Below are 22,404 nucleotides of genomic sequence, written 5' to 3'. Positions count from 1 at the left end.
GCGCGTGTGTGTGGGGGTGGGGTGAGGGGGTGGATGTGTGTGTGCCCAGGTCACCCACCGTCCAAAGACATTTAAGCATCGACGCTGCAGAGGAAGGGGTGGATAAGCTTGCATCGTACATGAACTGTTTGGGGAGTTTCTAAACGGCTCCAGAATGACAGGATCGACATTGATTTAGGGCCTAATTGTTTAGAAGAAATAGAATTCAGATGGGGCCCCGCGCGGCCTCCCCAGTCAGCTGGTGCGTGGCCGCAGACCGAGTCTCTGGCGCCACCTGCTGTTCGTCCGTGGCCACGCCTCCCCGCCAGCCAGAGTGACCGCAGTCACTCTGAGATCTAGTCCGACGCCTCCAGGGTCAACTCCTAAAGGATCACAGACCAGAAACACGACACCAGTGTTCTCGATGACGTCTCTGATCTGGGGTCGGCTGGGGCACACCTTCCTTTTCCTGCATCAGCAGCATCAGTGTCACCAACACTGATCATCTGCTGCCTGCCAGGTGCCTAAAATGTGTCACCCCGCGTCCCCACTCCCCCCCCCCCGTAAGGCAGGTACTGCCCCAACTGTGCAAATGGGGAAACTGAGGCCAAGTGGGTAAGTAACTTGCCCAGTGTCTGGTGGCCGGAAACAGCCTGCCAGCAGGTCGGGCTCCTGAGTTCCACCCTTGCGGCCACCGCACCTGCTGAAGCAGCCTGGGAGCTCGGTGGTCAGTCCTGTGCACCTGCGTTAATTTAAAGCAACAGCAGTACTCCAGGCAAATCACGGCTTAAAGCGCCGAGCCTTTTCCGAATCCCACGTTCTAGTTCCACCGAGGAGATAATAGTGTATATTCATTCTGTCAACTGCTCACCTGGCCAAGTGTGCTTTTGAGGACGGTGCACAGAGTCTGTGAGGTCCTCCACCATCTAGTAAACAGGGACTCTGGGAGCGAGCCAGACCCCTTGGTTATTACAAAGTTGGTTTGTCAGCTTTATATACTGAAAGGCCAATCTCAAAGGACCCACAGAATCAAGTGAAGCTTGGTCATCCAGACTAGAAATTCCAAACGCTGTAGGCACTACAGTTGGGGGCCTTTCGCTCGTCCGTGGCACATGATTGCTTTTGAGAGCTTTGCAAAAATCTTCAAGCCGTATTTTTTTCCAGAATGGTGATTAATACCTTGTCTAGGTATTTCTGATACTTTTCTTTCAAGTTCGGAGAACACATTTGCCCCCGTTCATTTATTGTCCACACACAAGTTTGACAAGTTTCCTCTTCGTGGAATATGCCTGGAGTACAACGTTTCTGTGGAGGGTTTTATGCTGCGGCCTCTTTGGTTTTTCCCTGGGGATCTGGCCGTGATGCTCCTGGAATCATGCCAGGTGCATTTGGACTCAAATACAGTCACAAGACTGACGGGAAGAGGAAGGACCGGCCTGACTCCTCTCGTGATGGAAACCTGGCTTAGCATCCCTCCTGCCCTCCCTTTCCTCACCTCCGCCTCCTCCGCGTCCTTCCCCACCTGCCATAATCACATGGGCTCCGAGGGAGGAGGGTGGGACCTGGGGGGACGTCCTGTCCGCTCATCTTGGATTGGAAAGGAGTAATAAGGACGGGGATCAGCACTGGTGGAGTTGAAAGGCTCCCACCCCCCCATGTTTGGCTCAGGAGCTGAGCCCGGCGGCCGACTACCAAGTAGACTGAGCCCTGTCACCTGATGCCCCTCGTCACCAAGTCACCTGATGCCCCTGTTTAATGCACTGAGTCTTACTTGCAAAGGGGGCGGGGTCCGGAAAACGAAGGGCAAAGAGGATTTGTGACTGTAAATGAGAGACTCTGCAAATTCATCTCGTGTTTTCAGGGAGAGCCCCTCAAATACTGAATACCCTGTATGCACGGTCCTGGGGGCTTCAAGGCAGCCGGGGTTAGGGGCGTCACGCGTGGGGTGTCCCCTGCCAGCCCCTGTGGAAGGTGACCAGCTGGTGGGCTGGTCACGGTGTTGAATAAGACCACGGATGAATGTGTGGTCTTGTGGGACTTTGGGGATTCTCATTTCTTGCTTTCGGGCGTTTATTTGTAAACACACCATTTATGTTGCGTCAGGCCTCACACTCTTTCTCAGGTTACAGGCACCAAATCAAAGTGGCACAAACCAGGTGGGCAACTGCGGGCCTCTGTCCTTGGAAAAAGGCATGGCTTCCGGCGGGTTTGACGCAAAGGTTCTAAAGCTGTGGGTACGTCGCCGACTTTCTCTCCATCCCCAGGCAGGGGCCTTTCCTGGGTAAAACAAACAGCAATCCCAGACTCAGAGCATCTGCAAAGCTGGCCCCCAGGACAGAGAGGGCCGGAGCCCTGGGCAGGCCTCACATGCCCACCTCTGAGAGGGCACTGCGCCCGGAGAGTGACCAGACCCGAGTCACGTCCCTGCACACGGTGATGGCTGATCACGGCAGGGGCGCTGTCTCCTGGGCTTCTCGGAATTCGTTCCCCGTAGAAAGACCGAGGCGGGCTGCTGCTGGGGACAAGACCCGCAGGTGTTTGCTCTACGCGCCCTGTGCAGTGCCAGCCGGTGTGCAGGGAGCAGAGCCCGTGTTCGTGCTGTTTAATACTGACCGTCCAGCCAGGGGACAAGGAACGGGGACAAGGAGGACAGCAAGCATTCGCAACCTGGACGGCACACGAGTGTCGCCTGGGAAGCACTGTAAATACTGAAATGCCCGGACGGTCCCTGCCCTTCCGATTGCTTGGGTCCGGGAGTTTGTAAAGCTCTGGATGTTTCTAACAGGCACTGAATGTCGAGAGCCAGAAATGAAAGGTGTCACTGATAACACTGCTGTTTGCAGGTTGTGTTGGGAGACGGGGCGGTGCAGGTTGGGGTTGGGGTGCACTGCCCAGGAGTGCAGACCTCTCTGGCGGTGGAATCCGAGGCCTTTCTGCGGTCGGCGCTGTGGGAGCGTTCTCCCAGCCTGCTCTTCTGACCCTTGACCCCCAATTACTAGCGAGGGGCGCAAGAGACTAATTTGAAGTTTGGTTTCCTTCTTCGTCTCTTGCTTTTCAGCGGGTAGGAGCCAAGGAGCAGAGAACAGAAGGGAAACGGGGAAGGATGAAACAGAATGGACACTGAGCCCCTGCGGCATGGGGCGGGGGGAGAAGAGACCAGCCTTGGTTTCTGGTCTCAAGATCCTAAAACGTGTCGCTAAGTAAACTCTTCAGGCAATTTCGGGATTTTACTCTAGCCAAGGAGAGGCTTGGGAAGTGGAGGGGAGGCCCGGATGTGTGTGTTCCTGGGCTTGAACGCCACGACTGAGCAAGTCTGGGTTTTCAGTGGTTCTTTCGGGGTGTGTTCACAGACGAAAGGCCTTCCTGTCCCAGAGCCCGGAATGACCGTCTTCATAGAATGGAGAGCGGACAGGTCACCTCAAAACGTTTGTCCAGGGGTGCCTGGCAGGCTCAGTCAGTTAAGCCTCTGACTCTTGATTTGGCTCAGGTCATGATCTCACATTCGTGAGTTTGAGCCCTGCATCAGGCTCTGTGCTGACAGTGAATCCTGCTTTGGATTGTGTCTCTCCCTCTCTCTCTGCCCCTCCCCTGCTTTTCTCTCTCTCTCTCTCTTTTAAATTTTATTTTATTTGTTTTTGAGACAGAGAGACAGAGCTCAGCAGGGAAGGGGGACACACACACACACACACACACACACACACACACACACACACACAGAATCCCAAGCAGGCTCCAGGCTCTGAGCTGTTGGCACAGAACCCGATGCGGGGCTCGAACTCATGAACCATGAGATCATGACCTGAGCCAACGTCGGACGCTTTGACTGAGCCACACAGGCGCCTCCCTGCGCGCACCCCCCCCCCCTCTCTCTCTCTCTCTCTCTCTTAAAAATAAATAATCATTTCAAACAAAACCAAACGTTTGTCCAGTTCCGTTAGGGGCAACTGCGGCTAATTAAATACGATGCATCTGGAGACGAAACAAGTAACTGGTTTTGTTTCTTTGGTTCTTTTGGTTGAGTTTTGAGGTTGGTAATAGAAGCATCATCACTTCCTCTGGCTGAAGGGTAAAAGTTGCACAAAAGTGTGTAAGTTCCCCTCTTTCGGTGTGGACTGCGAGGCTTCCTGAGGGCTCGAGAGCGTCCTCACATTATTTAAAGTCATGTGGAGATTAATGTTTCGAAGCAAAAAGCTCCCGGGCGCGGTGAGTGTCCGCGTAACCGTGCTCAGCGGCAGCCCTGCTCCCGTGAGTGACATCCTGTGACTTAAAGGACTCTTTTCTCCACTTTCTGCCTCCACAGGGCAAATGTGACTCCGCCTTGCCTGGGACCAAGTCGGCCGCGTCACTAGAGGTAAGAAATGCTGGCTTGTTTTCTTCCTCCAGGATGCGAGGTTCGCTCTTAGAAGAGGGCGGGGTGGGAGGCTCCCTTTCGGCTTCGGGGCTGGCGGTGAGCCCCCCCGAGTGGGGGAGGGCCGGCCGCATGCCTTGGGAAGCGGGGCCCCCGCACCCCGAAGCTGCCGTCACCTGCCGTCGTGGGGTGAGGGGCAGGTGCGCCCTGCGCTGCGCAGTAATGCGTCCTTGCAGCCGGGGTCCGCCTCGTGCGCTCAGCTGGGAGCGTTCTGCTGTCTGCGAAGCCGGCACGTGTTGTTCTGAACTTGGGGGTCTCCGGGGACACCATGTGTTGTACCTTTGAAAACTCTACTGCGCGCCTTCAAAATAAGCGAGAGTCACGACGGCGAAGGGAGACCTCGAGGCAGGTCAAGTTGGGGTGGGGGGCTGGCCCCGTGCCGTCTGCCTGCGGGGTCGGTGGCCAGCCAGCTCCAGGAGCCTACGGGCCGCGTGCGGGGCTCGGGCTCTCACCCCGGAGCTTTTCGAGGGATTAGGCCTAAAACGGGCCCCTTTGGGCGAAGAAGGTAGATTTCCCTCAATATTTCAAGCAGCGGTGTGGGTTGAACGGTAACGTTATAAAAAAGAAGTTTTATGAGGTGGGCTGATGGGTGTTTTCTTCTCCTGACTCCCACGATGCCACCAAGTAGGAATGGCCCCCCGTTCGGGTGATGTGATGGTGTCTCTGTTTGTCGGGCTAAATATTCACGGCAGGCGTGGCAGGTACGGTGGGCCTGTCCCCACAGGTGTCAGACGGGTCATTTGAGACCTGGGTTTTGGGGCGCCTGGGTGGCTCTGTCGGTTAACTGTCCAGCTCTTGATTTCGGCTCAGGTCGTGAGCTCACAGTTCGTGGGTTCGAGCCCCACGTTGGATTCTGTGCTGTTGGCATGGAGCTTGCTCGGGATTCTCTGTCTCTCTCTCTCTCTCAAAGGTAAATAAATAAACATTAAAAAAAAACCCCAAAACCCTGGGTTTTGCTCAGGTTTAATGTATGTGATTGCATCAGGCTATAGCTGGTTCATGCTAAACAAAATACACATGGGGGCACCTCAGTGGCTCAGATGTTTGAGCGTCCGACTTCGGCTCAGGTCATGATCTCGCGGTTTGTGAGTTCGAGCCCCATATCAGGCTCTGCTGTTAGTACAGAGCCTGCTTCAGATCTTCTGTCTCTTTCTCTGTCCCTCCCCTGCTCATGCTCGCTCGCTCTCTCTCAAAAATAAACATTAAAAAAAAATGGAAAAACACAAAATACACACTTACAAACCCTACTAAGCATCTGGCAGCTTTCTGGGGGCCCTACGTCACCAGCCTTGTTGGGGTAGGGGCTGTCCTGCTTGGTGTGCATCTCGGAAGCAGCACAGAGAAGCGATGGGTGTCTCAGCATCTCCTCCGTGGGTCTGCAAGTCCCGTGGGGCAATACGGAGTCACCGCCGATCCCAGGAGCCTGTATTCCTGGATGCAAAGAAGCCACTTGTGTGAACGGTCAGTCTTGCATTTGATGGCTGACATCCATGTGAACAAAGCTTTCCACTGAACCCCACGTTGTACCTTTTACATACTCGTGGTACTCCCGTGTCCATCTAATGTTTTTTTTTTTTTTTTAATTTTTTTTTTCAACGTTTATTTATTTTTGGGACAGAGAGAAACAGAGCAGGAACGGGGGAGGGGCAGAGAGAGAGGGAGACACAGAATTGGAAACAGGCTCCAGGCTCTGAGCCATCAGCCCAGAGCCCGACGCGGGGCTCGAACTCACGGACCGCGAGATCGTGACCTGGCTGAAGTCGGACGCTTAACCGACTGCGCCACCCAGGCGCCCCTCTAATGTTTTATAAATAGCTCAACACTAAGAACTTGGTTGAAGAAAAGTTTCTCTATACTATTTTCTTGTGTGAATTAGATCTTCCTTATCAGACACAAAAATGCTGTCCGTAGCATTGAAGGTTGGTGATAACTGATTTAGGGTCCTGTAACATCTCAAGGTGTTCTGGTTATTTTAGTTAAGGGGCTAGACAGGTGCCTGAATACTATTTCGCGTTGCCTCCTAATGTGAGTAAGCTCGGGGATGAGAGTGTTGTAGTGGGAGGGGCGGCCCTGCTCTGCCTTCCTCATAACCATTTTTCAGTCTTGCTTATGATCTGATCAAGAAAAAAACGGTTCAGCTCCAACCGGTGGTGGTTGTCAGAGCTCTACTCGGCTTTCTACGGTCGGCGAGGAACCGTGTCTCCCGGGAAGATAAAGTTTCGTCGTTCTGCCTGTCTTCTCCGCCCTCGGACTGGCCCTGGGCAGCAGGAGCGAGGAGTTTCCACGCTGCCTGTGGTCCTCGTCTCTTGGCCACAGAGATGGACGTAGGCAAGTGGACAAGACTGTGTCTGGTGGGCGTGGGTGTCACTCGTGAATCATCCCCAGTGACCAGTCCCACACGCCTGTTACGGTAAGAGCCATGGTCAGAGGTAGAAGGATTTCCAAGAAGACCCATCTCTGTGGGGCCTTGTTTTCTGACCTTATTTGGGTCGAGGCTCTGGGAGGGGCCCGGAAGCAGTGTTGCAGAAGCCGGTGGCCAGCCTGACCCTGACCCCTCTAGCACTTGGCCATGTTTTCAGAGTCGCCTTGGGTTGATGGGCAGGGGGTCCCTTCTTTCTTTTTTTAAAATTTTTATTTGTTTTATTATTTTAGAGAGAGTGAGCAGGGGAGAGGGGTGGAGGGAGAGAGAGAATCTCAAGCAGGCCCCGCGCTTAGCAAGCAGCCACGCGTGGGGCTCGATCCCACAAACCGTGAGGTCACGACCTGAGCCGACATCAAGAGTCGGATGCCCAGCCGACTGAGCCTCCCGGGCGCCCCGGTAGGAGGCCCCTCTTATGTTCAGAATGAACGCACACGAATCCAACCTCACGCAGCGTCACCTGGGAGCATTCCGGATCTGGAAAAGGTGGTGAGAGCAGTGCGCGAAGAGTTTCCCTTCGTATCTTTCCCCCCTTCTCCCCGCTTCTCTGCAGGTCTGTGTTCAGCAGACTGTTCACCACGAGAGAGGATTGCAGGGTCTCCTGTCTAAAATCCTGGTGCGTTTTGGCTGCTGGGGCGTAAGCAGGTGCTCGCAGCGCCCTGATGAGAAATGTGATTATTTTACGAGGTGCGTCGTGGAAGCTGCGGATACGGCAGACAGCGGTGTGTCCCGCTAAACCTGCAAGGGCTGTCGGTTCAGCAGCTAACTGAATTTCTTCTCCCTCTTTGTTTGATTTTATAACAAGGAGAGGGGCGCCTGCGTGGCTCGGGCAGCTGACAAGTGATTGCAGTTTACTAATGCAGCGTAAGAGATGTGGACGTAATTATGTATCCAAGCAACTCGAAAGGATCTTTCTGTTTGAATTTGTAACTTGTCTTGTGGCTTCCTCCCATACGCTGACCTCCGTTGGGGCGCCTGGGTGGCTCAGTCGGTTAAGCGTCTGACTTCAGCTCATGCTGTGATCTCACGGTTTGTGAGTTCGAGCCCCACGTCGGGCTCTGTGCTGACAGCTCAGAGCCTGGAGCCTGCTTCGGATTCTGTGTCTCCCTCTCTATGACCCTGCCCCGCTTCTGCTCTGGCTCTATCAAAAATAAATAAATGTAGGGGTGCCTGGGTGGCTCAGTTGGTTAAGCGTCCAACTTTGGCTCAGGTCATGATCTCACGGTCTATGGGTTCGAGCCCCGCGTCAGGCTCTGTGCTGACAGCTCGGAGCCTGGAGCTGCTTCGGATTCTGTGCCTCCCTCTCTCTCTCTGCCCCTCCTCTGCTCATACTCTGTCTCTCTCTCAAAAATAAATAAACTTAAAAAAAAAAGACAAAAAACAGTAGTGTTATTAAAAGCGTCAGAGGTGGGAGCAGCTGGGGGGACGCTGTTGGTGAGCTCCTGGCTGGAGACTCACATAGGACCCACTGCTTGATGGAGCCCAGCCATGCGGGGGTTGGGGGGGGGGTCCTGGCGGGGGCAGCAGCCCTGGTGGCACTGAGCTGCTCCCACCCATGGTTCCCTGCTTCAGAAACACAACGTTGTAGTCTACAGATTTTTTAAAAAAAAATTTTAATGTTTGTTTATTTTTGAGAGACCGAGCACGAGCAGGGGAGGGGCAGAGAGAGAGGGAGACACAGAATCCGAAGCAGGCTCCGGGCTCTGAGCCATCAGCACAGAGCCCGAGGCAGGACTTGAACTCACACACCGTGAGATCATGACCTGAGCAGAAGTTGGACGCTCAACCCGCTGAGCCACCCAGGGTCCCCTGTAGTCTGCAGATTTTGTGTCCTTCCACCGTCAACACCCACAGTTGCTTCTACGGGTGTTCCCAGCCGAGTCCGCATTCCTTTCTCGAGATGCACGGTGTTCGTGCAACACTGTGATTCTTCTGGATGGTTTTCCTTCTGGGCATTTTCCTTCCTCAGTGCCCAGCGACCGTTCTTCACACCATTCCCTGCACCCCCCGTGCCGGCCAGCAGCGTGGCAGTGCCGTGGGGTTCAGAAAGGACCAGACTGGAGGCCCGTGCGCTGGCACGTAGTCCCACCCTCTCCTCACTTAGCTACTTGGCAAACGTGGCCTTGGTGAGACCGCGAGACCGCGTTGCCTGCTGGGCGTCTGCGAACTGGATGCAACTGAAATCGACATAAATGGTCAGAGCCTTCACGTACTTTGTTTTCCTTTCATCCGTGTTTAGACATCTATGGACGTGCACACATAATAAGTATTTTATAGTTGATACGGTGAAGATATATTCATTGCTGTTGGTCTCCAGATTCCTTTTGCAAAAATTTTTTTATTTGAGAGAGAGTGTGTGAGTAGGGGAGAGGCAGAGAGAGAGAGAGAGAGAGAGAGAGGAGAGAGAGAGAGAGAGAGAGAGAGAGAGAGAGAGAGAGAGAGAGAGAATCGCAAGCAGGCTCTACCCTCAGTGAGGAGCCTAACTCGCGACTTGATCCCAAGACCCTGGGATCACGACCTGAGCTGAAATCAAGGGTCAGATGCTCAACCGACCGAGCCGGCCAGGTGCGCCCCACCAGATTCCTTTTACAAGCACTTCCCCTCACGTTAGTAGAAGCTGCCCATTCGTGTTGAATTCCTTTCCATTTTGCAGAGAATCACTGGTGCTTCAGCTCCCGTGCTTGGGGAGCCGGCGCCCACACGGCGGTGTACTTCCCATCCTGACCCGTGCATCTGCTGGTTGAGCGCTAACCCTGCCGGGTTTAGCTTCCCGGGTTTAGCCTCCTCTCCTTCCCTCTCTGTCCCATTGTGATCCGCTGGTGCGTGTCTTGGGCCTAATTGTGCAAACACCGTAGTTCTGTTGCTCAGGGTCGGATGCCCAGTGTGACAGCGACGACTATCCCTTTAAAGCAGCGGCCAGTGAACGGCGGGAGTAGTGTTTCAAAATAATGTCTTTGAAAAAGTATTTGGGACGTGAATAAGCCGGGATTGTCATGGAGATTTCCCATGGCATAAAATAGAAGGCAATCTCTTGCCACAGTCTCCATGACAACATTGAGTTCACGTGCTTACATATACCTGCAATTAAATTCCATTAAGAAGGAAAGGGCTGCATCTCAAAGCCACTGGATTTACCGTGACCGCTGTTTAGCTGGGGATCAGAGACCCGATCTGTTTTGCTAATGCATTTTCAAAAGCACTGAGCCTTCGATAACCACTTTTTCACCCTGCTGGGAGTTGGAGTTGTTAGGACAACTCAGAATCCTGTCACGAGCCTGGTGATTTTAGGACAGGATCATCCAGACGCTCGATTCCCCATTCTTCCCGCCCTGCGGCTTCTGTGCTCACCCACACTGCCACCAGGTGAAGACAGAGAGTGAGAATCGTCGGAGAGCACGCTGTTTCAAGTGATTCGGGCAAAATGTGTCGTGCAGAAAAGATGACATTTAAAAAAACATCTTCAGAGAGGGAGGGAGAGAGAGAGAGAGAGCGCGCACACACATGCGAGCGGGGGAGGGGTAGAGGGAGAGAGAGAATCCCAAGCAGCCTCCTCACTGTCAGCACAGAGCCAGACGCGGGGCTCGAACTCACGAATTGTAGAGCACGCCCTGAGCTGAAATCAAGAGTTGGACGCTTGAGCAGCTGAGCCACCCAGGCACCCCCAGAAAAGATGACACTTTCGGCTGAGCTCTTTCCATGTTTTCTGTGGCGTGCGGTCCCCTGGGCCCGGGGAAAGGCGGCGGCCCTCGTGCCCCCTCACAGTCCGCGGCCGGACCAGGCTGGGCATCTCCACGCGGACAAGCCCGCCGGGAGCTGTGCTGAACTTCTCTCTGATTTTGCCGAGTCGCTTATCGTCTGTCTCTTGGGATTCCTTCTTTTATGGAAGACCAGATAGATCCTCCCTTAGAAGTGGATGCGGAGGCCTTTAATTTTATTCCGCGTGGAAAATAATCAAAGAAAACGTTTGTGGCTCCAGACAAGCCCGCTCTCCTCCCGAAGAGCCACGACCCCAGGCGACGCTGATGTCAACTACGCTGTGACCAGCCCCCACGTGACATGAGTTTCTTTCTCAAGGGGCTGCGTGGGTTACAGACAGAGAACATAAACGGTTAGTTCTCCTGCGTTTGTGATAACACGGCAACCTTAACGACCCTCCCTCCGCCCAACACAAACCCAGTAAAAAATTCTCAGTTCCAGTCAAGCCTGGATAAGATATTCTTCTGCCAGAGTGAAGGACCGTTGACATAACTGAAGTGTCCAGGCAGGACCACTGGAGCCCGGGTTTTAAGGGACATGCTTGGTATTGTCCTCCTTCGACTCAGAAGTGCCGTGGAGTAGGGCTTGCAGAGGCCACGTTCTCAAAGCCCCTGCAGAGCCGCCTGCGGGACGGGACTGGGCTGCGGGTCCGTCTGCGGTGTGAGCTGCGTCCTCCGTGGTGGTGGAGCCTGTTCCCAGAATGACGGCTTCTGTCTGTGAAAAGCTGCGTACAGACTTTCAGATCCAGAACTTTCAAAAGGGTGAGATGTGGATTAATTTTAGGGGAAAGGAACGGCACTAGAATGTTTCTTAAGCTCCCGATGGTTTGAGGATTCAAGACTGAAACGTGCGGAGACTGTCTGGACCCAGGCAAACTAAGAGATAAGAAATTTGTTGTGAACAGGGAGAACACTCGTTTCTGTCACTTCCCCTATGTTAGTATTTTTTGCCAGCTTTCAGTAGCAAAAAGCAATAGATTTTTTAAAAGGGGCATTTTTCTCTACTGACATAATTCAGCCTATGAACAAACCATGCGTTTAAAAAATTATTTTTTAGGTTTATTTTTGAGAGAGAAAGAGATGGAGACCCAGTGCAAGTGGTGGAAGGGGCTGAGAGAGAGGGAGACACAGAATCGGAAACAGGCTCCAGGCTCCGAGCTGTCAGCACAGAGCCCGACGTGGGGCTTGAACCCACGAACCGTGAGATCATGACCTGAGCTGAAGTCGGATGCTCAACCGACTGAGCCACCCAGGCGCCCCCACCTAAGAAAGTCTTTTTAATAAGGAGTATGATTAATACAAATTCTGCCTTAGAATGCCCCTCGGAATGGCTAACCTGGTAATTAGTCTTTCCAAAGCTTTCTACGTGTCTTCTGAGGTGTGTGTGTGTGTGTGTGTGTGTGTGTGTACGCACACGTGCACCCTTGCAAACAGGACATTTACATGGATAAATGTGTGCTAATCGGTTCTGCCTCCTGGGGGAAAGAACATACGGTATTTGTGGTCTGGAGACCGCAGAATGAATGGAAAGGGGTTTGGTTACAACAAAACGGACAGACGTACAACGACTTTCATTTGGAAAAGACGTATCCTTCAAGATTGTGGTGTAAGGAAGGGACGGGACGGCCACTGCTATCCTGTGCCGCCACCTGTCATGTGTCCCGCCCTGAATCAGGGCAGGTTCTGTCCATTTCGTCTTCAGTTTCCTCTTTGTCTTTGATGCCTTCTTCCCAGGCCCTACCTTTTTAAAGCAGTGTATTTCCACAGCCACGTCCACAACGGTGACTTCTACTGTATCTGTCACCTAGAAGCTGATTGTCGGCTGGCACCTTTTCCATGCTGCGTCTTTAGGCCTTCAGAGGAGGGGCCGATTTAGGTACCTACAGGAAGCTTTAGAAACTCCCAGAAGTCTCACACAGTGTCCTCACAGGTCTGACCCTGCCCTCACTCCGTGCACACAGGTTGCATGCTCAGCCGTGGCCAAGACCAGGGTCGCGGGGAGGGACAGCCAGAAAGGGCTGCCTGTTCTCGGGAGGTGAGGGTGCTCCGTTTTCCCCAGGAGGGCAAAGCAGACTTTGTTGTTGCCCAGGCAGGCTGTACTCCAAGGTAGCCTGCAGTAGTGTGTACTTGAAGACAGAAAGTCGGTGCACACGTGTGTGCACAAGTGCCAGCACGTGCAAGTGCGTGCACACGCAAGTGTCAGTACATGTATGCACACGCACAAGTGTTGATGTGTGTGCACGTGTGCAAGCACCAATGTCCATGTGTGACAAGCGGCAGTGTGCATGTGTGCACATGTGCACACAAGTGTTGATGTGCTTGTGTATACACGCACACGCACAAGTGTTGATGTGTGTGTACATGCGCATGCATAAGTGTACATGTGCACGCACATGTGCACACACATGGATGTGTGCATGTGCACGCACACAAGTGTTGACGTGTGCATGTGTGTGCAAGGACAACCATCGATGTGGGTGTGTGCATACGTATGTGTGTGCATGCACAAGTGTCCGTGTGCGCGCATGTGTGCAAGCGTCGACGTGTGTGTGCCACGTGCACATACACAAGTGTCAATTGCGTGTGTACATGTGCATGCACAAGTGCCGGTGTGTGAGTGTGTATGCGTGTACACGCACAAGTGTTGATGTGCTTGCATATACATGCACACGCACGTGTTGATGTGTGTGTGTACATGTGCACGCATAAGTGTTGATGTGGATGTGTGCATGTGCACACACGTGTTGGCGTGTGCATGTGTGTGCAAGGACAACCATTGATGTGGGTGTGTGCATACGTATGTGTGCATGCACAAGTGTCCGTGTGGGCGCATGTGTGCAAGCGTCGATGTGCGTGTGTGCCACTTGCACATACACAAGTGTCATCTGCGTGTGTACGTGTGCACGCCAAGTGCCGATGTGTGAGTGTGTATGCGTGTACACGCACAAGTGTTGATGTGTGTGCACGTGTGCAAGCACAAGCGTCGAGGTGTGTGTGCAGAAGCGTCTGTGCATGCGGGTGCCCGCGTGCATGCACAAGTGTCGGTGTGCATGTGTGTGCGTGCGCGCGGTGGAGGCGTTCCTCAAAGGGCTCAGACCGCGGAAAGTGCGGTCCTTGCCTCGTCGGTGCCCATTAGTTGACCGAGTGCCACCTGAGACATACGCGAGCGTGTTTCCCGCCCTCCTCCCGAGTCCCCTCCTGGTGTGACGGCGGCGCTCAGGCCTTGGCAGGTGGGCTGGGGGAGGGGTCTCCGGGCGACCCCTGCCGGGAGTCTGACAGCCTGGAACAGCCGACTCGTTGCTCGTGAAGCACGTGGTGTTGACGGCTGGCAGGACTCAGCGGAGCGAGCTCGCGCGCCTGGGCTCCGAGACATGGACGGCCTCCAGGCGCTGCTTCTCGGCTCTCTCCTGTCGCCTGGGAGCCCGCCAGGTTCAGGTTTATCTCCGCCAGAGCCTCGCACCTCACCGCCTGGGCGGAGGAAGTGGGGCTCCCGCCCCCCCGCTGGGGTCTGTGCCGCTGGCGGGCAGGGGCGAGGCGGAGGCCGGAGCCTGCAGGGGGTGCTGGAGGGATGGCTGGGTCGCCCTGCGGGACCGGCCCCCCGGGCTCGGGGCAGAGAGGACGATGATCAGGCTGCCGCACAGGAAACTGCAGCAACTCTTTCTCAGGAAGGTAAGTGGGCGGGGGCGGGGGGGAACCTCGCCCTCGGCTGGGAATACCGGGGGAGGTCGCCGCGGTTTTAATTTGCTGCCGGGAAATCACTGCTGTCCTAGATGCTGGGCAGCGAGCCCTAAGCTCCAAACTGTTCCGTGGGGTAGAGTGAGATTCTGCGCCTCGCGACGCGCGCCCGCGCCGGTGTCGCCGGTCACGGGGGACACCGAGAGCAGGTCGGCAACTCCATTCAGACTGTTGCCGTTTTCACTTGCCTGGCTTTCGAGGGGGTGTTAGAGCCCGAACGGATGCACCGTTGGCGTCCTCGGAGGACGCGTCACCCAGTCGTTCTGCGATGTCAGAAGCAAAGGGAACGCAATGTGACGAAGTTGACCTTTACTGAAACCCTTGCTGAAAAGGCAAAGTCGTAGGAGAGAATCAGATTTAGCAGTTGGCCCTTAAATTCTTTTTTTTCGTTTTTAAAAAACGGCTCTACTGTCGTAAAACGCACGTAACATAAAATTTGACCATTTAAATCGTTTCCGGCATCCTGTGTGGTGGCATTACGCGCGTTCGCTTGGCGGTGCAGCCGTCATCACTGTGCGTCCAGAGCACTCGCGCCTTCCCAAACTGAGACTCGGCCTGTGACACACGCCCTCCCCACTTCTCCCGCCCCCCGCGTCCCCGCTTGTAGGTGAGATAACTCTAACACGTACAGTCCCGTGCGCTGTGTCAGGGTACAAAAAGCCGGCTCAGGCAGACCGACTGTAGGCTGTCTGTTGGATTTGTTAGGGAAGTTACTTTGAATTGTTATCTCTTTTTAAAAAATGTTTATTGAGTTTTGGGAAAGAGAGAACGTGAGTGGGGGAGGGGCAGAGAGAGAGGGAAACAGAGAATCCCAAGCCGGCTCCACACTGTGCGTGCAGAGCCCAGAGCGGGGCTCGAACCCGCAAACCTTGAGATCGTGAGCGGAGCCGAAATCAGTTGCTCAACCGACTGAGCCGCCCAGGTGCCCTGAATTGGATCTCTCTTATTTGTTATTATTATTTTTTAAATTCTGTTTAATGTTTATTTTTGAGAGAGAGAGACAGAGCATGAGCGGGGGAGGGGCAGAGAGAGAGAGGGAGACACAGAATACGAAGCAGGCTCCAGGCTCCGAGCTGTCAGCACAGAGCCCCACGTGGGGCTCGAACCCGGGAACCGTGAGATCGTGACCTGAGCTGAAGTCGGATGCTTAACTGACGGAACCACCCAGGCGCCCGAATTGAACCTCTTTTGAAAGAGAATTATGAGCTGCAGGTTTGTTTGTTTGTTTTTTTAAATCACCAGCATACCAACATAAGTCTGGGATTTGTGAGTCTCAACACTTTTTGAAGAAAATCTGTTTTCTTTAACTTCGTATAACTTTTTTTACGTTGGACAAGAAATGTTGTGATTCACTGGCTTTAGTAAATATCTCTAAACGTGTCTGTGCTTGCTATATGTAGATTTGGGGTTAATAATTTTACTTGTGGATCTTTATACATGGAAATATTTAAAAAAAATTTTTTTTTTCAACGTTTATTTATCTTTGGGACAGAGAGAGAGCATGAATGGGGGAGGGTCAGAGAGAGAGGGAGACACAGAACCGGAAACAGGCTCCAGGCTCTGAGCCATCAGCCCAGAGCCCGACGCGGGGCTCGAACTCACGGACCGCGAGATCGTGACCTGGCTGAAGTCGGACGCTTAACCGACTGTGCCACCCAGGCGCCCCGGAAATATTTTTTAAAGATAAATTTATGTTTCACTTGACAACCACTCCTAAAATACTGTTTTTGGTCATTTTATAAGGTGAATGAAAGCTGTTTCCTTCTACTTTGGCGGTTAAGAAAACTGAGGTGTTAAGCTAGCAAGGGGCATGCTCACGCTGTAGGAACATATGGACAGACCTGAAGGTAGGATTTGTGACCCTGGGGGGCGCCTGAGTGGCTCAGGCAGTTAAGCGTCAGACTCCTGATTTCGGCTCAGGTCATGATCTCGCGGTTCGTGAGATCGAGCCCCGTGTTGGACTCTGCCCGGACAGAGCGGAGCCTGCTTGGGATCTTCTCTCTCCCTCTCTTGCTGTCCCTCCCGGACTGGTGCTGTGTCTGTCTTTCTCAAAATAAATAAATAAACTTAAAAAACTGTTTTCAAACATAAGATTAAAAAATAAGTGCATGAGGCGAAGGACATAAGGTAGAAAAATGAATCTGAAGTGAGGCGTGAGGTTGGTCCCCCAACTGAAGTCCCGAGGCACGGCGTGCTTGCCGATGGTACGCCGTGGCCTTGATTCTGAGATTGCTGGTTCCCTGAGCAGCAGAACACATGGGGTCTGAGCCACAAGAAACAAACCAAAAGCTAAAACTGGTTGTTCAGGTGAACACGTCTTTTTGTCCCTGAGCCCAGAGAGGAACATCCCCCCCCACCCCCACCCAGGCCTTCCTAGCGAGCCCACCGTGTGAAAAGCAGTGAACGGTATCCCCAACAGTGGCCTTCTGTTAAGTTCAGGGTGTTTCTCAGTGATGTTTTTGGTGACGCCCCGAGTCGTAGGCTGGGGGGTAAGACCACCGTACAAAGCGGAAGTCAGCCCTGTGCGGTCTGGGCGAACTGCTCTCTGAAGGTCTGACTTCACGCAGGGACACGGGAAGCCACCTGGGAGTACGCGTAGATGCGTCTCTGTAACTTTGGGGACGGAATCTGTGCATTTTGTTAGAATCCGGTGGCCCCGAGTTTGGGGTCCTTGGCAAGTACAGGAATGCGCATTTTTCGGTGCTGCAGGTGATGAGGAGGGGCTCATACCATTTGGGCACCGGAAGGGGTCTTAGAAACCACACCGCCCACGACTCCATTTTCTAGACAAGGAGACTGAGGGTCCGAGAAGTTGAAATGCCCCAGGTCACCCAGAGAGGGAGGGGCAGAGCTGGGGCCCTTCTGAGCTCTTCCCTTTATACCGCGATGGGCACACATGTCAGGGGTCAGCACCGCCACCAGAGAACCGCGGTGGTGACCCCTACCTGCCTCTCTTAACCATTCTTCATCTTCAGAGTGTCTTCATTTGACACTTTGACCTGTGGGGGGGCTCACCCTGGGGGCGCTGCTCCTCCCAGGGTGAGCCGGTTTCTGGAGAGAGTGAACAGCTCACTCGGAGAGCACCTTCCATGGGGAAGCAACCCGTCCAGAGCCACACCCAACCCTGCCCTGTGGGGTTCTCGTGCTCTGGGCCACTGGCCCCCCACCCGGTCACCCCAGGGCGGGTCCTGACAGCTAGCTCCCCACCCGGTCACCCCAGGGCAGGTCCTGACAGCTAGCCCCCCACCCGGTCACCCCAGGGCAGGTCCTGACAGCTAGCCCCCCACCCGGTCACCCCAGGGCAGGTCCTGACAGCTAGCCCCCCACCCCGTCACCCCAGGGCAGGTCCTGGCAACTAGCCCCCCACCCTGTCACCCCAGGGTACGTCCTGACAACTAGCCCCCCACCCGGTCACCCCAGGGCAGGTCCTGGCAACTAGCCCCCCACCCGGTCACCCCAGGGCAGGTCCTGACAACTAGCCCCCCACCCGGTCACCCCAGGGCAGGTCCTGACAGCTAGCTCCCCACCCAGTCACCCCAGGGCAGGTCCTGACAGCTAGCCCCCCACCCGGTCACCCCAGGGCAGGTCCTGACAGCTAGCCCCCCACCCGGTCACCCCAGGGCAGGTCCTGACAGCTAGCCCCCCACCCGGTCACCCCAGGGCAGGTCCTGACAGCTAGCCCCCCACCCGGTCACCCCAGGGCAGGTCCTGACAGCTAGCCCCCCACCCGGTCACCCCAGGGCAGGTCCTGACAGCTAGCCCCCCACCCGGTCACCCCAGGGCAGGTCCTGGCAACTAGCCCCCTACACTGTCACCCCAGGGTACGTCCTGACAACTAGCCCCCCACCCGGTCACCCCAGGGCAGGTCCTGACAGCTAGCTCCCCATCCGGTCACCCCAGGGCAGGTCCTGACAGCTAGCCCCCCACCCTGTCACCCCAGGGCCGACTGAGCCACCCTGGGGGCCAAAGAGAGGCGTTTTTATTTATTTTTTTTAAAAATTTTTTTTTTTCAACGTTTATTTATTTTTGGGACAGAGAGAGACAGAGCATGAACGGGGGAGGGGCAGAGAGAGAGGGAGACACAGAATCGGAAACAGGCTCCAGGCTCCGAGCCATCAGCCCAGAGCCTGACGCGGGGCTCGAACTCACGGACCGCGAGATCGTGACCTGGCTGAAGTCGGACGCTTAACCGACTGCGCCACCCAGGCGCCCCAGAGAGGCGTTTTTAAAAGCAGTTCATATGGAGGCTTATTTAAAGTTCATTAATGCAAAACATTTACTACATGGTTATGAAAAAATGGTTGCTGGAAAATAATGACCCACGTCAAGGAAAGAGGAGGAGAGAGGGTTACAGAAAGTATAATTCACTAATCGTTTGCCCATTTATTGATTCTTTTCCCATTTTATCAGTGAAAAATTCTGTTCGAAGGAAATTGATGATAGTGAAGCCTCACAGAAATTGAGCAGCGGGTTAAAAATGCAAGCAGCTGGAATCCGAGGAAAGAACACACACGTAGTTCTTCGGATGCCCCGGCCTGGTGTCCCTGTGTGACTCCTAAGGACATCCTGTGGCTCTTACAACCCCCTGACCTTCTCGGATCTGTGAAGGCACAGACCCGTCCCTCATTTCTCTGCTTGTCGTAAAACCTCCGCCCCCGGCGGCACACGTTTGTTTCTGGTGATGGTGCGTGTGATGAGTGACGTTGTATTTTAAGAACGGGCTGTGGAGCTGTTGGATCCAGTTTCTGTCGTGAAGGTTGTGAATGTAGAGAAAATACGGAGACGGCCTCCGGTCAATCTTCAAGGCTGCTTACGTGGGACAATACAGCGGCGATTCTAAGTGTGTTATTGGGTCTTTACGGAGATTGGTTTTCTGGGGTTGTGACCGGAATTTTCTTTGCAAGAGGCTTATTTGGAAGGGAAGCCAGGTAAGGATGGCTGTCTCTCTCTGTTCTACCCAAGGATGATGGTTCATCTGTTCTCTAAATATTTGTGGAGCGTTTGCTCCAGGCTGGGTCCTGGGGGTGCAGCTGTGAACAAGGTAGATGGGCCTGCCCTCTCCGGCTCACGGTCCGGCAGGACAGCCAGCCCTCTGCCCTCGGTGACCCACGGGCTGCAACAGGGACAGCACGGCCCCGGGGAGAGGAGCCTGTAGTAACGCCACCTACAAGGGAAATGGCACCTGTGTCTGCCTTCTGCGGTGACCTCACCCACAGCACGAGCTGCTCACGATGAACGGGCTGCCCCCCGCCCCCCACGTGTCACAGTAAGGGCTCGGGACAGGGCCGTGGTGACCACGTAGGTCAAACCTCGGCGGGAGCGTCCAACCTCCCGGTCCAGGTTTCACCAGGAGATGAGCCACCACGAACACAAAACCGTGGGGTGGTGGCAGCAGGGAGATCTCGCAGGTGAGCAGGGATATAGGAGCCGGTACAACAGGGTTCGAACCCGTGTCACGCTGTGACACGTGACTGCCCCGTAGGCTGTCTCTGCCTGAGAAGGCCAGGCGCGCCCAAGGCCGGGATCCCCAAGACCCAGAACCTTCCTCCGAAGGAATCATTCTGTGGGAACCTCCTCACGAGCACGGACCGAGTACGGACCGATCCTCCTCGAGTTGACTTTAAGTAACAGCCCCTCAATACCGTTCGCCAGTGTCGTCTTTTGAAGGGACCGGCTCCGTACAGTTTTACTATCTGATGCGTAGCGTAAACCCTCCTTCTCTCTCAAGATTTCTTTCAGTTTATTCTAAATTATCCCTCGAAACTAACACGTGTCCCCAGTTCTAGAATCTGAAGCTTCGTAACGAGTCCGCGCTCTGGATTTCCTCACAACCGCCGTGGGCTGAGCTCAGGCTTCTCTCGAGCGCGTCCTTTCCGTGTGGCGTTCCCACCAGGTTAGCCTGGCCTCGCGGCCCCTTCTGGAGGATGAGGCCGTAATGAATTACGTTTATTAGACACAGGTATTTAAAATAATAGACACTGATTTTACATAATTTCTCATAAGTACACGTGAGCCGTGGATGCACTTTTAGAGCAAGATTTTTTAAAATATCAAACTGAGGTATACAGAGTAAGCCCCCTTTTGATCACACAGGAAGTGGTAAATCAGTCTTCACGGATCCAGCCTGGTTAGGCCTCTCTGTGCTTCAGGATCTTTTTCTCACGGGAAGACTGGCTTCTGCTTTTCAGGATTTTCTTTGCCCCACAGCCTTTGACTGTGAACAGTCAGGAAGAATATTCTGTTTGTTCTGTGGGTTTCCAGGAGTCTGTGCATCTTTTTGGCTTTGCATCAGATCCCCGATTGCCTAAGCGTTAGAATCCGCTGGTGATGCAAAGTCCAATCCAACTGGCTTGAACCAAAAAAAAAAAAAAAAACAAAAAACAAGAAAAGGAAATTTGTGGGGCTCGCAAACTGGAAACTCGAGAACACCATGATTCTGAGCTCAGTGATTCTGAGCTCAGACACACACGCTTCCCGTCCAGGCTCCTTCCCGGGCCCTGAGTGGTGGCCCCAATCCTGTTTCAGATCACCACACACCCAGTCCGGCAGGAGAGAGGGTCCTTGCCCCCACCTGCCCTGTCATCTGTCTCTGTCCCCGGGGGCGGGTGGGGGTGGATGGATTCTCCCTGTAGACAGGCACGTGTCAGGCAGGCCTGTACCCCCCCCCCCCACCCCCACCCCGCTGAGGGTTCCAGCAGCTGCTCAGCCGTTTCTGGAGCAGGACAGACTGGGGGGTGCGGGGGGGCCCCCGTGCGGTTCCCGTCCCTGGAATTCATCGCGTGCCTTGGCCTGCCAGGCCCTCCCGAATCACCAGAAGGTGCCGGTCTCCCCACACCCCCTGGAGAACAAACAGGCAGCTCGAAGTCACATCTGTCGGGTTTCCAGGAAACAGCACGGGGCTAGCAAACCCCGCTGAGTGGCAGAAATAATGCTGTGATGTGTCATCTCTCTGCTGTGGCCTCACTGACCTGGAAAGGCTGCCGGGCCCGGTGGCTACAGGGGCACAGGTGAAAGGGGTGTGCCCTGTGACTTGCTGGGCTGTGGGGCACAGGCCAGGGCCGCCCTCACCGAAGGACGTGTCACGCTGGGAGTGTGGCCGGCTGGGGCCTCACCTCCTTTTAGGCAAATGGAATCTGTCCCTTGCAGAGCTGGGCCTTTCTCTGTGTGATCGTATGCCACACGGCGGGAGGGCGACCTCAGCCCTCAGGAACGTCCCTCTACTTCCAAGGGGAGAGCTTGGGTTTATGGAATTTCCAGCTTCTGGTGCTTCGCACCAAGTCACAACCCGAGTCACAGGGCGGCTGGACACGGGCCGCATCGCCCTCCTTCCTGAGGGCCAGGGGTCAGGCTTTCCCGGCAAGGCGCTGGTGAGCGACGCTGTTCTTTATGCCCGAGGGATGCACCCCGTGGCTGTCCTCGGGCACTGACTGGCTAGGTCTCTGGGGAGATGACCGTGTGCTCCTGGGGACAACGGCGGGACAGAGAAGAGAGGCAGCAGGAGGACATGCCGGGAGGGTAGAGCCCTGGCGAAGCAGAAGGAAGGCGCTGGGTGTCTGGGGAAGAGGAGGAGGGGCCTGTGTGGGGCTCGGGCAGGGGGTCGCAGGTGTGTGTGTGTGTGTGTGTGTGCGCGCGCACGTGGGGAGGGGGACATGGGGCCTCGGAGTCCACGATGAGGGCTCGGTGAGTCCCAGGCCGCGTTAACCTGCCAGGAAACAGGCTGCAGAGGAGTCGGGGCGGGCAGGCGGCCGGCTGGAGCCCTGTGTGCCCAGTGCACAAATGTCACAGGAGCCTGGGAAAGCCGGGGTAGGTGGAACCAGCATCCGTAGGGGAAGAGAGCCGGGGAGGGGATGCCCTGGGCCCCAGCACCTCTGATGGCGCCGGGCGGGTCCCCCTGCTCTGCCCCAGCACCCCCCCTCCCCCCGTGCTGCTTTCGACTACACCTGCACCTCTTACCCCCGCCTGTTTCTTCCACGAACGTTCCACCTGCCCCAGCTGCCTTTACCTGCACAGGTAGCAGGTGGGAGGGCAGAGCTGCCGGGAGCACAGAGTGGGAGGAGGCTCGAGGCAGGTCGGGCAGCAGCTGGGAGTCCGCAGGCACCAGCCCCACG

At 54.9% G+C, this 22,404-nt stretch overlaps 1 protein-coding gene across 3 annotated transcripts in view; it reads left to right on the top strand.

The window, feature by feature from the left end:
• RPS6KA2 (ribosomal protein S6 kinase A2) overlaps positions 1–22,404 on the top strand; it is a 345,870-nt gene that overhangs the window by 50,369 nt on the left and 273,097 nt on the right. Inside the window, exons 1-2 of one of the 3 annotated variants that reach the window (XM_045500257.1) lie at positions 4,116–4,182; positions 4,280–4,330. In XM_045500257.1, coding sequence (XP_045356213.1) covers positions 4,141–4,182; positions 4,280–4,330 — 93 coding nt within the window. In that variant the 5' untranslated portion in view covers positions 4,116–4,140. Of the gene's footprint in view, positions 1–4,115; positions 4,183–4,279; positions 4,331–14,167; positions 14,231–22,404 lie in introns of those variants that run through there. The other 2 variants (XM_045500255.1, XM_045500259.1) reach the window with 2 other exon arrangements.

Source organism: Leopardus geoffroyi, chromosome B2, assembly GCF_018350155.1.
Source record: "Leopardus geoffroyi isolate Oge1 chromosome B2, O.geoffroyi_Oge1_pat1.0, whole genome shotgun sequence".
NCBI lineage: Eukaryota > Metazoa > Chordata > Mammalia > Carnivora > Felidae > Leopardus > Leopardus geoffroyi.
This window is presented reverse-complemented; position numbering and strand designations above follow the sequence as displayed.